Here is a 13,779-nt window from a genome sequence, read left to right as displayed (position 1 = left end):
CTTCCAGGCAGAGAAGGCTTGCAGTGCTTGTACCGTTGAATCTAAAGCAGCCTTTTGACTTGCTGGACCACTGTTCCACAGTTCCACAGTTGTGAGACTAGTAAAGTACTCAGAGAATGAAGGGGGAATTCGGGGCCCGTGTTGGCTGCTAGGTAAGGCCTAGCTGGATTTAGGGTGCTTGGAATAATCTTTTACAGCAGAGGAAGTTGAGCTCATCAGAGCATAGGCTGTACCTTCCCCTCAGTAGACATATTTGTGAGGCTGTTTCCGAGTCTTAACATGCCTTCGCGTTTTCTAGTTTCTCTTAATATCTTTCTTAGTTTTTTGCTTGTCCTGAACTTTCTGGTCCCAGCACCATTGAGACTTGGTGTTAGGTCAGTTAGGTCATGTTTTGTAGTAGATGGCTGGATCTCAAATTCCCCAGTATCCACATACTAGGAGCTGGGTGCCACCTTCCACTTCACTAAAGATGTATAGCATCACATGTCTTCTTAGGGACAAAAAGTATTAGCTCCTAGTGCCCTTGATGTTGGTGGAGACATCTGCTAGGTGAGCTCAAGGGTCTCTGCGGCAAAGTGTGTAACAGAACGTCATAGGTGTGCTGGTTCCTCCTGCATCCCTGTGGCCGCTTCGTTGTATGTCCCATCAGAGACTCTGCAGTTGTGCTTAGGTTAAGAGACATGACATTGATAAGGAATAAATGGAGCCAGTGAAACCTTGTGGGTCCTTGAGGTCGGAGCCCCAGTCTAGGCTGTGGTCAAGGATGAGCTCATAGGCCTGTAGTAATTGCAAGAACCCTGGAAGGGAAGCAAGGGGACAAGAGTCAGAGAAGTTGACATGGCCACACCAGCAGGGGTTGGGGACAGTATGCTTGGAAGATGGAGATGAGGCAACAGAAGCCCAGGATTTCTGTGTTGTGACAGACAGATAAACAGGCTCAGCCAGGAGCCACCAGGAGGAAGCCACCTTTTTGACTCCCTTGACTTTAACCACAAGAGACTTAATTCAAACTTGTAATCTCCACAGCGTTATATAAAAACTATAAAACCGATTTTCTTTGAAACGAATACAATTCAAGTATGTTGCTGAGTGAGCGCTCATTCCGATTTTGTTTGCTTTTAGGAGTAATTACTATTGAGAGTGAGGATGCCTGGTGTTATGAATATATTGGCATATTTTGTTAGTTTGTGTTAATCACACACAATAATGGTTTTCATTATGGTGCTGAGCCTTCGAATTTTGAAGGAGCAATGTGAATATCTGAATAAAAAGTTTGCCATTATTTTCCAGAGAAATCAAATCCATATTCCTTTCCTGGTTTAATGGGCCATAATCTCTGCTTAAAAACAATGCTTGAGTCATTTTTCAGTGTGTTAGCTTCACAGGTACTGCCTCTTTTTGCTCAAGCTTAATTTCCCACCGTGAGGTAATTCATTGCTGTAGAGTTGTTTTCCCCTCTGCCCTAGGAATAGCAGCAATAGCCTCACTTTTCATTCTTGAGTTTTTATATCAAGGAAAAACTTAGTGATGGGTGTATTTCCTTAGCTGCTGTCGCCATGGGAACGTGGTCCCCTGCCTTTACTTCAGCTCTCTGAGAAACAATAAGATAAACAAAAGCAACAGGCGTGGGTCCCCCCGCCCCCTTTGAGGATAGAGAAGCGCTAGGCAAACAGGGATGTGTTCCTGCCTGTTTATCTAGCTGTCTGTGGCTATCATTTTTCTTTGTCTTGATTTAATCTAAGAAAGTTCTGCCCAAATTGACTGAATCTTGGCAAATCTGAATTCCCAATTCCGGTTCCATTGTCCGTAAATGTCTCTTTTAATCACTCATTTCCAGTCGTGGTCTCTAGCTCTCCGACAAATCTAGTTAGTTCTTGTAAGTTTATGTCTTTTATGTGGGTGTTTGTATGCCTACGTGCATGTATGCGCAGTTACACACGGATGCCGGACAGTGTCAGATCTGCTGGAGCTGGAGTCACAGGTGGTTTATAAGGCATGCTGGAAACTGAGCCCAGGTTTCTACAAGAGCAATAAGGTCTCTTAAGTGCTGAGCCATTTCTCAGGACCCAAATATGTCGCCTCGCAGAGATCCACCTGCCTCTGCCTCCCAAGTGCTAGAGCTAAAGTCCTGTAAGTTGCCACTCCTAGCAAGGAAGTAGACTTTTATATTTTACTTTAAAATAGTATCTGGAAGCTTATTAATCCACAAAGGAGGGCTGGGTGATGCTGGATTTGGAGTCGTTTATTTGGTTGGTTGGTTGGTTTAATTTCATTTGTTTGGTGGGGGTGTGGGGGTTGCACAAGTGTGTGCAAATTCACCAGCATACGTACCTGTGCAAGTCAGAGGTCAACATCAGGTATCAATTGTACAGAAGCTGGCCACCTTCTTTTTGAGTCATGGTCTCTCATTAGCCTAGTGTTCACCGTGTAACTAGCCAGAGAGCTCCGGGTCTTAGGATGCACCCCCAAAACTGGCTTTTTATGTGGAGGCTGGTGCTTGAACCTCCTGCTTAGATTTCGGCTGAGGATGGTTACATCTGAGAGCATGTTCTCTCCCTCTAGTCCTGTTTTCAGTGATAACCAGGCACCCCATTTTACTTTTTCTATAGGAAGCATTGTTTGCTGACATAGACAGCCTTATGCCAGGTCTGTGCCTACAAGGGCTGGACCCGAGTGGGAAGATGTATGTGGTGGTGTTTGCTCCGTTTCACTGAATGTAATTATACTTTGGCCTACTTTAAAATAGAGGAGCTGAACTACAAAATCATGGTTTTCTCACCTCAAAGAAATACACAAGGAAAACCTGTGATCTCTAAATTAGCGCCTGGGGGAGGGGCTAAGTCAGAGAGGGGGGGTTTGTACCCAAAGTAGCTCAGAAGTCACACATTCCTTTGGTTCTTGGGTCAAAACAGATCAGGCGGAAGCACCGCCCCCTTTCTTTCCTTAGCCAGCTTCGCCTTTTCATCTTGAAGCCTCTATTAATCCCAGATACATTTCTAGTCACAAACTTCTTTTTCAGGATTTCGAAGCATGTTAACAAACACTTAACAAAACTACGGAGGAAAGTCTGATCGCTTTCACAGGGAAAAAATACTGTTTGTTTGAAATCTTAGAATTTGCAAAAATGTGACAGAATTCAGCCATCGCTGGAACATCAAGAATACAACCTCAACTTGAGAACTTGCCTCAAGAAAACATTGTTTTTATCTTCTTATCTAATTGGAAACATAGACAGCCAAACTGCGTGTGGTCCGCTTCACTTCCCAAGACCCCAACCTTCCAAACTCTACTTTCCAGACGGCACCACAGCTTGGGTCAGCATCTGAACTAGAGACGTCTTGGATTCCCTTGTGTAGTGCAAGCCCTGTCTTTTTGTTTTGTTTCGATTTTTCCTCTTTTGAGACAGGGTCCTGGCTATTCTGTAACTCATTCTATAGACCAGGCTGGCCTTGAACTCACAGAGATCCTCCGGTTTCTACTTCCTAAGTGCTGGAATTAAAGGCATGCCCCACAATGCCCATCCGGCATAGACTCTTTATATATATAAAGAGAGGAGAGCTCTCTGCATATATATATGGCACATTGATTGGTTTTCACTTCCACAGAATTTTTATTTATTTATTTATTTAACAGTTTATTAAACTAGTTATAGACTGATTTCATTATTATTCACTTTTCTTATTGATAACGGAAAGGTAAGGAACAAAAAGTGTCTGCGTGTTTAAAAAAAAAAAAGTCCAAGCACAACATAGCAATACACGTTAGGGATGTCACACACACGCGTGCATGCATGCCTGTGCCCGTGCCTGTGCACACTGCAGAGGCCAGAGGAGAGTGATATTTTTGTCGTTCTCCACATTATTTCTTGGGGCTGTTATTTGGTTGATTTTTGGTTTTGTTTCTGAGACAAATTGTTTCTCGCTGACCAGAAGTTTCCCACTAGGCTGGCTAACCAGAGGGCTCCTGAGATCACCTTTCTTGAGCCCAACAGTAACGGTGTTTCAGGCACATGTGCCCATGTGAGACTTTTTACATTGGTCCTAGAGATTTGAACTCAGATCTTCCTCACCTGTTGACCTGTCTTCTCAGGCCCCACATTAGGGATTTATTGTTGTTGTTGTTGTTGTTTTCTTTTGTTTTGTTTGCCTAACTCTTAACTAGTTTGGTACCTAGTAATCAACTTGTTTCACCACCCGGAAAGTGCTTACTAACTACCCACGAGGAAGGGTTGTGTTGTGTGATGTACAGTAAGGTTTATTAAGCAAAGTAACTATGCGCTCGCTACCTAGAGATTACTAATACCTGACAACCAAGCATTGCCGTAATCGCATCGTCCCCATCCCTGAACGCCTAAAGGACAATGGAGAATTATCGGATTCCTAGTGAAGTATCAGGGCATTAAATCCACCCTAAATAATAGCAGGCCAGTGGTCAGTCACCTGACCTCAGCTGTGCCTTTACCAGAAAGGTACGGGTGGGAAAGCCCGTTCTCAGTCACTTCAAGGGCCCAGTTGGCCAAAGCGTCTAAACTATGAAGTTGTTATATACGGTTTGCAGTGTGTGTTAATACTTCAGAGGGTGACTCTCTACCAAGAGAGTCTTAAGCTTTTTACTCTACATTTTCATACACACAGGTAATGTACTATGAATCGCATCCCTTCCATCATCCTCCTTCCTCCTGTTGGCCGCCTTGCACCAAATAGTCTCCTGTCTGCTGTCAAGCTGCAGCTGCCGCCTCTTCCTCTTCCTCCTCCTCCCTTGCTTTCTTCTTCCGTCCGACTTTCACACGTGAGAAAGAGCAGTCTTCAATTGTCTTTCTGAATCTGCTTCTTTCACTTGTTATTAAGACAGCCAGTTTTATCCATTCTCCTTGCAAGTGCCATAATCTTGTTTTTTTTATAGAAGAACCCCATCTAACTCAAAACTCACCCAAAACATGGTTTGCGTTTCACCGAAGATGAAGAAAAAGATGGCTGGAGCTGCCTGGAGCGCTTAGTTTTGTAATGGCTCTTAAGCAAATGTCCTCCACATGCTGACTGTCTGGGACTCACATAGAGCCCGTAACAGTCCGTTTCTGACTCCCAACCTTTTTGGTATTAGCCATGAGCCTTTAGGGAGGTCTTGATCATTGTATGCAGTGACTATGAACTACTGATGCCATCCATGATCCTTATACCCTCGCTTGTGGCGTGGCCTCTCCCTAGACTCTACTTTTAAGTTTATTTATAATTCTTCAATTCTGGGCCATGGTCTGATTGCCTTGGAGGCCCTAGTTGCTGAGTGATGTCTCCTCAGAGATGGTCTACATAGGTCAGGCTGGCTTCAGGCTGGTTAAGCACATGAAGCTAGCTCTGAACTCCTGATCTTCCTGTTTCTACTAGATGTTAGGGTTGCTGGTGTGTGCCCCCGTGCCTGAAATTATAGAAGGTTTTTAAAGAAAAAATAGTTCTCTTTGGTTCTTGAAGCACATTTTCCTCTGGCTGACTTAGAATGATATGACATCCTTTCACTCGGTTGACACATGATTACAAGAAGTTCAATCCATGTATCCAAAACCAAGGCTTGTGACTAATAAGCAAAGCTGAGGGGTGGGAGAGACAGCTCAGTGGTTAAAGGCACTTGCTGCCCTTGCAGAGGATCCGGGTTCAGTTCTGGATACCCACGTGACTGCTCACAACTCTCTGTAACTACTGTATGCAAGCAAACACTCATACACGTCAAATGAAAATAGATCTTTTTAAAAAATGAAAAGTCATCTCCAGGAAGTGTTTTGAGCATTCTCAAAGAAGCAGGGAGGATGTGGCAGAACGTTTGACAGATCTGCGGGACTCGGGAGTTGGAGCATGATGGTGTGGGGTGTGTACCTTGGGCTTTTCCCAGTAAAACAGTTCTGCTCAGTTACTCAGCGGTCACTAAGGGAGCCCTTCCTTCTTGCTAAGGCATCAGTCAGTCCGTGGAGATCCAGCCCCCCTTTCAGCTGAAGTTTACTGAGAAGAACAGGCGGGCCGAAGGGCCACTTAACCTCTAACCCCATTTCTTTTTCTCAGAAATGGAAGTAGTACTTTAGTGGAAGGAGGGGTTATTAGGACTAAGTGATAAGACCTTTCCCTGGGGTGTCCATGCAGGAGACTTACAAAGTAACCGCTGTGTGGTTGCGGTAACTCATTACCTTTACCTTTCTAATTAAAAAGAAAAGAATCAGGCTGTCTGATGCTCCCATTGGCTGCATCAACAGTAGGGTTCCCTTTTCTTTCTTCCTTCCTTTCTTCCTTTCTTTCTTTCTTTCTTTCTTTCTTTCTTTCTTTCTTTCTTTCTTTCTTTCTTTCTTTCCACGTCATTGCTTATGCATGGGCTTTACAAGTTTTATGTATCTTAACTTCATATGAGTATAGAAAAAGCGAGTCTCCCTTTATGTGATCTAATACCATACCCTTGGGAGATTTTAGAACCAAAATACAGTCATGTGTACTCATTTATGGATGAGAGTACCTCTTGAATAATAATAGCCTAGTTATATTTTCCATAAAATTGCCTTAAATTTTTTGCTTTGTTTTTGAGGGAAAAATATTTGTCAGAGGAGGAGAAAAATGTGCCACAATCTATTTCTGAATAGCTTTTTCTGCAGTTCTTTTTAAATATAGTGCTGGGGAAATACATTTTCTCTCAGTGTTCCCAACTGCCCATTTATTCAATGTCTATTGAGGACCTATGGTACCAATGTGCTGTTATTTGCCCCTTTTTAAAAAAACTTTGATAGCATGAGATTGTCATCATGTATTCAGTAAGATTCTGCTTCGTGCCAGGACCAAGGTTTCTCAACAGGCGCTTGCCGTGTTGTGGGGTCACATTTGGTTGATTCCTGGATTCGTAGCTTTAGTGGGTGTGGCTCGCTAAGTAGGTGTATGTAAGTAGCTCTGATTCTTGGATACACAGTGAATGCCAACAATCAGAGGAATGACTTATGAAGCATTTTACCTGCTACATTCTTTAGTATATTTTGGTTTTAATACCATGTCTTGCAGCTTATTCGACCATTTCCCTCTCAGTCTAGTTGCATTGGCAATACCCATTCTGAGAGATGGGTTTCTATCTCTAGAAGTGTGCTTCAAGGTTTAAACTATGTACAAGGCCTCTCAAGTCCCCATCCCACCCCTCTCAGTCTCTCACTCTCTCTCTCTGCATGGCTTGGTATCACCAAACTCTACAGTAATAAATCAGCAATTAGTGGGACTTGGGGGTCCTGATATCTTGCTGATGTATCTAACAGCTCCCACCAAAATCGAACACCATCCTGCTGTGAGTGGGCGCACAGGAGCTCCCACAGTGACCACCCTCCCATGATGCCCTCAGATAGGTTCCAAATACTTATGCATACATTTTCTAATCTAACCATCCATCTAAATATATTTACTATTGGATATTTTTGAATGTGAAATGTTTTGATGTTTTTAGCATGTAAAGAGATTTGTGTGTTTGTAAGAGAGAAATGGGAAGAGATGATTGATGATCAGTGTGTAAAGAGGTTTCTGTGTGTTTGCAAGAGAGGAGCAGGTGACAAGCCCAGTCTCCATCTTCTTTGGAGTCTACCTTTTGTTTGTTTCCTGGGGTATTTTAAAACAAATCTAAGGTACACTGTCTCACTCATAAATATATCTCAATGTGTATCTAAAATTGAACCTAGCATTTTGATTACTACAACTGTTTTTTTTTAATATGTATATACTAGTTGATCCAATAAAAAAAAAATTTAAGCCGGGCGTGGGGGTGCACGCCTTTAATCCCAGCAGTTGGGAGGCAGAGGCAGGCGGATTTCTGAGTTCGAGGCCAGCCTGGTCTACAGAGTGAGTTCCAGGACAGCCAGGGCTACACAGAGAAACCCTGTCTCGAAAAACCAAAAAAAATTTTTTTTTTCCTAATACATACTTGCATGTGACTGTTTGTGTCCCTCAAGGTGGTTTCAATCTGGTCAGCCCAGGATCCTTAGTCAGAGACTGACTGTACAACTCACCTAGAGAGAATCATTTAGTGGTCCTGCAGATGGCTATCGTGTGTGTGTGTGTGTGTGTGTGTGTGTGTGTGTGTGTGTGTGTGTGTGTGTTGTCTTGCAAGTTAATACTTATCTAAAAAGAATAAAGGCAATTACTTCAGTGAAATGGTCACTTCTTGTACCTTGGTGCTATGTTGAAATTTTTGATTCTAGGGCCTGAAAAGAACTTCTGTCTACCCTGAGCGGTGTTCGCTGTGTCCTGTTGGCAGCCGCAGGATGAATTTGCCAATAGAACATGTCTCCAAGGCGATTAGTTTTCCTTTGAAGTGGGGCGTGTAACTCAGGAAAATGCCTTTGGTAAAGACAGGGGAGCTGTTGTGAGAGGTATTTCAGCACGCCTGTCTCACAAGGTTTCGTCCATCTTCTTCTTCATAGGAAGAAGTCTTTCCTGTTTTCTGCGCTGTACGCTGCCTTTATCTTTGGTGGTCGGCATCTGATGAACAAGCGAGCCAAGTTTGAACTTCGGAAGCCGCTCGTGCTCTGGTCACTGACACTTGCCGTCTTCAGGTAGGTCGCTTTCATTCCCTCAGGACACTGCTTTCTTCTCCGCCAAGAGATGCAACCCTTGCAATTCCTCCTCCTCTCCCCACCCCCACCCCCTTTTTAAATTCACTATGAACATAAAGTCACGGGCAGAGAAATGGCTTTGTTCTGGTCACACTGACTCTCCGTCTTCTGTTGGGTGAGGTCTTGGGCCCTTTCATTTGCTAGCAAAGTTGGTCGTTCGGTAATTCCAGTTGCCCAAATATAAATATAAAAATTCCAAAACACACAAGTTGTGAAGTCCACTGGAGGTCAGGACCCGGGGTTGTGGGTGAGCCATGGCTGTGAGTGTGTAGACATCACTAGAGCAGGGCGCGTTGTTGCTCTGTATCCCCCAAAGCCCCATCCACTTGCTATTCCCTGTGCTTGCTGTCACACGGATTTTTATACAGCCCATTCTTCCTGTGTGCCTGGCAGAACCCAACACAGAAACTGTGGGGATGGTACCGAGCCTCTCCAGAGACTTCAGTCAACCTACAAGCAGCCACATTCCTTTGTTTCTAATATTTGTTGACAGAAGCCATCACAAGGCTGATTAGCACACAGCTGGAGTCCAGGCAGGTGCCAGAATTCACCAAAAGAGCAAAGTCGCTTGTCCTATTTGTGATCTGCTTTTCAAATCTTTCAAAGTTTGTGACTCTGGTTGAAGAGCGGGGTCAATGGGGCAGAAAATAGGGGGAATCTAGGACAAAGCACGTCACTGTCATCTTACAATTATCTTTATATTTTGGGGGATGATACAATAACTTTTCTAGCACTAAGGAAAGATGGATGGTATCATTAAAAGCCTCATTAGTCACCTAAAGCTTACTAGGATGACTCGGGAAGAGGATTTTCCCATGGAGTGCCAGGAGTTGCACGATGCAGTGTGCTGGCTGCCTGCCTGCCTGAGCACCCCAGTGGCTTATCACTATGGGGCCCACTTTTTATTTCACTGGATTTGGGGAGGCCAGGGATTTGAAGAGCATGTGCTTGGGTCTGTTGCTGAAGACTTCAAGTTCTTCTCCTGTTAAGTTGTAAGTCTCTAAAAACCCAAAAGGAGCATTTCCATTTGTATTTATACTCCCCTGCAATATAAGCATGTCCTCTTGAGCCCTTATTCTAAAGAAGAGTTTTTGAAGTTGCTTTTCTGGTATCACACACACACACACACACACACACACACACACACACACACACACGCATCTTTTCCCTTTGACGTTCTGTGATGCATAAACAGATTAAAGTACAGTGGTGCCCTGTGCACCTAGCGTACTTCACACAGAGTCAGCTTTCAATGGGCCATGTTTCTTCTCTATACCTAACTTTCCCCTTATCCCCAAATTTGGAAATAATGCAGACTGAAGCTATTCTGTGAGAGATGAAAAGGCAGGGCTCTTTTCAATGAAATGCACACAGTCCTATTTCCTCACCCAAACTAATGGTAGTTCTTTGTTAAATCTTGAATTTTTCTACCTGACTTACAGTTTCCTTTTTATAGTTTGTTTATAAAAACCCGAACCAAGATGAGGTCTGTGTGTTTTCATTAACCCTCCGGATGTCCTAGCCTTCTCATCTCCTCCCTTCCTCCCCTTCTAATACACTCTGTGAGGAAATTCTTTGCTCTGTATACTTTATCTCAGAGTTGTCTCTGGCATGGATTTTTTTTCCTGATTTTAGTCTTTTAAATCCTGCAATCCTGCCATGTCTTTGGAGGGGTGGGGGTGGGGGGTTGAGACAGGGTTTCTCTGTATAGCCCTGACTGTCCTGGAACTCACCCTGTAGACCAGGCTGGCCTCGAACTCAGAAATCCACCTGCCTCTGCCTCCCAAGTGTGGGATTAAAGGCGTGAACCACCATTACCTGGCAGTCCTGCCATGTCTTATAAGTTGGTTTATTATATTCATGTTTAATATTTCATAAAACTTTGTATTATAAGGATCTTATCTTCACAGGTGTCTTAGTTAGGGTTTCTATTGCTATGAAGAGACCACCATGACCATGGCAACCCTTATAAAGGAAAAAACATTTAATCGGAGCTGGCTTACAGTTCAGGGTTTAGTCCACTGTCTTCATGGTGAGAGAGAAGCACGGCAGTGCACAGATAGACATGGTGCTGGGGAGGGAGCTGAGAGTTCTACATACAGATCAGCAGGCAGCAGGAAGAGAGAGGCACTGGGCCTGGCTTGAGCATCTGAAACCTCAGAGCCCACCCCCAGTGACACACTTCCTGCAGTAGTACCACGCCTACTCCATCATGGACACATATCTTAATTGTGCCACTATTTATGGGCCCATAGGAAACCATCTTCAATCAAATCACCACAAGCAGTAATCTAAAGTGAATGCATCTCTCCAGTAACTTGAAGTACATGGTGTGGAATAACAAAGTGAGGTCTAGAGTTGTGTTTAAAAATAACTCTTGCTCAATAAGGTACATTCAAAATTTATTCATTAACAATAGCATCTGTATATCATTTGTTAATTTAAATATTTATAAAAGTGTGTGAAGAGGTAGTAGGGGAAAAATATGCCTTGAAGAAAACCAAGGAGACATAGTTTTAATTATTAAATACCTATTATTAAAAAAAAAAAAGCCAAATTTCAGTAATGAGAGCCTGGTTTTGGTGGACCTAATAATTTAGAAAGTTAAACTTTCTTTCTTTGGCCGGGCGTGGTGGCGCACGCCTTTGATCCCAGCACTCGGGAGGCAGAGTCTGAGTTCGAGGCCAGCCTGGTCTACAAAGTGAGTTCCAGGACAGCCAGGGCTACACATAAAAGTTTCCTCTGTTGAATCAGATTTTTCTCAGTCCATTCCTGGAGCATTGGACAGTCAAGGTGAGGGAGAAGAAAACAGAAGTCATGTTACCTGACACACATGGGTTGTCAAATGTTAAGTCACAGACTGATACCTAACATCTGTGCAAAGATAGATGACGTATCTATGTTACATAAATAGCAAATGAAAACCCAACGCATCCTAGGAGCCAAAAAGCCCCGTTGCCATTGATAAATTAATCCTTCTGTTTAGTCCGCACCCCCGCTTCTGGATTTCTGCCTGCAGGAAGACACCTGCTAACATTTTCATAACTAAACACACCAACGTCTCGTCCGAATAATAACTTGCTCCCCACCCCCACCCCCTTGGAGCCCAAGTAGGTGTTAAGTGTTCCTTTTCTAAAGCTAGTAAGGCAATTAAGGGAGGTGACTTACCAGCCACTGTTTTCCATTTCTTTATAAAAGGGGATGCGGAGCAACTGAATCTAGAAACAAAAGAGTTTTGAGTGTTTCCAAGGAAGTACTTGTTAGGTTAATTAAGTAAATTTGCAGTGTGGTCTTGTGGTAGGATATGTTAGCGATTTCCCAGCTGTTATGGGAGGCGTTCACTGAAGACAAAGTGGGACAAACCGCTCTGCAGAGGGCACCCAGGCTCTGGCCTCGTCGCAAGCACCTCTGTGGACAGGTTGCTGTCTTGTAATGAGGTCAGTACCTTCAGGTCATCCTCCTGTCTACCGACTCTGATACACACAAACCCCACACAGCAGGGCTGTGTCTTCGCAGGAATAGCCTCTGGTTAGAGCCTCTCCGTGTTCTGCAAGGAGATTACAGGTTCCCAACCTTTGCTCGCCTATCAACAGGAATGCTACCCAGTTGTAGTTGTTTTGGTTATTGTCCTTGTACGGTTATCTAGTAGCTTTTTAAAGTTTAATTTCTAGTTTTACAAGTAGTCTTTGTTCATGAAATCAAACAAAAATATAGCCAAAGGAAAAAGAAAAGCACACATACAGTCTTAAATCTCATTACCCACAGATACTCTTCATAGATGAATGTTCTTCCAGGAATCTTTTGTCACAACCTAAATTTTTAAATTTGGGCAGTGACATGAGTTCCACACTGATGTAAGACAGCACAGTTCTCAGCGTGCTTTGGATCATTTACTGAATCCCTAACACCTTTGATCATCTCAGATGGGCTGAAGTAGTGTGCCTCTTCTAAAGGAGATGGCATGAATTTACAACTGCATCATTCAATAGTGGTTATTTTGAATTAAGGATTAAGCTACAGATTATGGTGTTTACCTCATTAATCCCTAAAGGCTCCTGTTTGCCACGATTTTGTATGGGATGATTGTGCGCAAGCGTGTGTGTGTGTGTGTGTGTGTGTGTGTGTGTGTGTGTGTGTGTGTGTATGTGAGAGAGAGAGAGAGAGAGAGAGAGAGAGAGAATTTTAATTTCTTCAGAAGCCCATCATAACAAAGGAATGAATTTCTATGAAACTGCCAAATTCTGTATTCTGAAAGGTACCAGAGGACACTTTACGGCCATTATCGATCTGAAGCAGCCACGGTCATCTGTCAGAGGAAAACATTAAAATGAACAACATGAGTGGGTGCTAAATGGTCCTGTTGAGGCGACTTCTCTTAGAAATAAATAGCTGTAGTTCTGAGAAATGAGCCTTCCTTCTTCCAGGAGCTCACATGTCCTCAGGGTGTGGAATGTGCATAGAAGACTGCAGCACAGCAGTGGGCTCCTTGCTGTCTAGAAACACAGCTTTGGCTCACACTACAGCTCTCTTGTTACATCACCAGAATTTCTCCTTCTGAAATTTCCCGTGCGAAACATACTTGCAGGCCACCAGCGAGCCTTGCTTGCGCTTTCAAGCTCTTGTGCTTGACTGTTTGGGATGGTATGTATGGATAGGTGCCTGGGTCTCGCTTGACTTGGCTATGACCTAGGAAGCAGGAGGTTTTTCCCTTGCAGGATAGCAATTGTTTTTGCCAGTACTACCTACCAGTGGATGGGTTTGCTTAGTTAATAGCAAACTCCGTGACCTACCATTTGCAGCGGAAAACTCATAAGGGAAAACTGGTCACTCTCTGGTCACTCCTTAGTCTCATAGCTAAATTAATTATCCCTCCTTGAGGCTGTGGTAACCAAACAACACCCACTGAATTCATTGCTATTTCAGATACTGCTCATACTTTCCAGAGTCCTAAAATTTAGAACCATATGTGTGTAATTAAAGTGACTGATTTTTTTTTTAAAAGAATGTTTCATTACTTGCACAATGCAAGTTATTAATATAAGCAGTGGATTTCTTTGATCCCCTTCCCCCTCCTTTTTTCCCCATTTGTAAGGGTACAATGGTGTGTGGAGAAGTTTCTTCTCCTCCCCTCCCCACATCATGGAGATCTGAAAAGCATCCGTAAT

The 13,779-nt window shown here is 43.4% G+C and overlaps 1 protein-coding gene across 1 annotated transcript in view; it reads left to right on the top strand.

Annotated features, from left to right (window-relative positions):
- Elovl6 (ELOVL fatty acid elongase 6) overlaps positions 1-13,779 on the top strand; it is a 106,839-nt gene that overhangs the window by 65,905 nt on the left and 27,155 nt on the right. The window contains exon 3 of the mRNA XM_021158134.3: positions 8,423-8,554. Coding sequence (XP_021013793.2) covers positions 8,423-8,554 — 132 coding nt within the window. The remainder of the gene's footprint in view (positions 1-8,422; positions 8,555-13,779) is intronic.

The sequence above is a fragment of the Mus caroli genome, unplaced genomic scaffold, assembly GCF_978045245.1.
Source record: "Mus caroli unplaced genomic scaffold, Mus_caroli_1 scaffold_3, whole genome shotgun sequence".
NCBI classification, from domain to species: Eukaryota; Metazoa; Chordata; class Mammalia; order Rodentia; family Muridae; genus Mus; species Mus caroli.
Note: the sequence above shows the minus strand (reverse complement) of the source record. Positions and strands in the feature narration are given on the sequence as shown.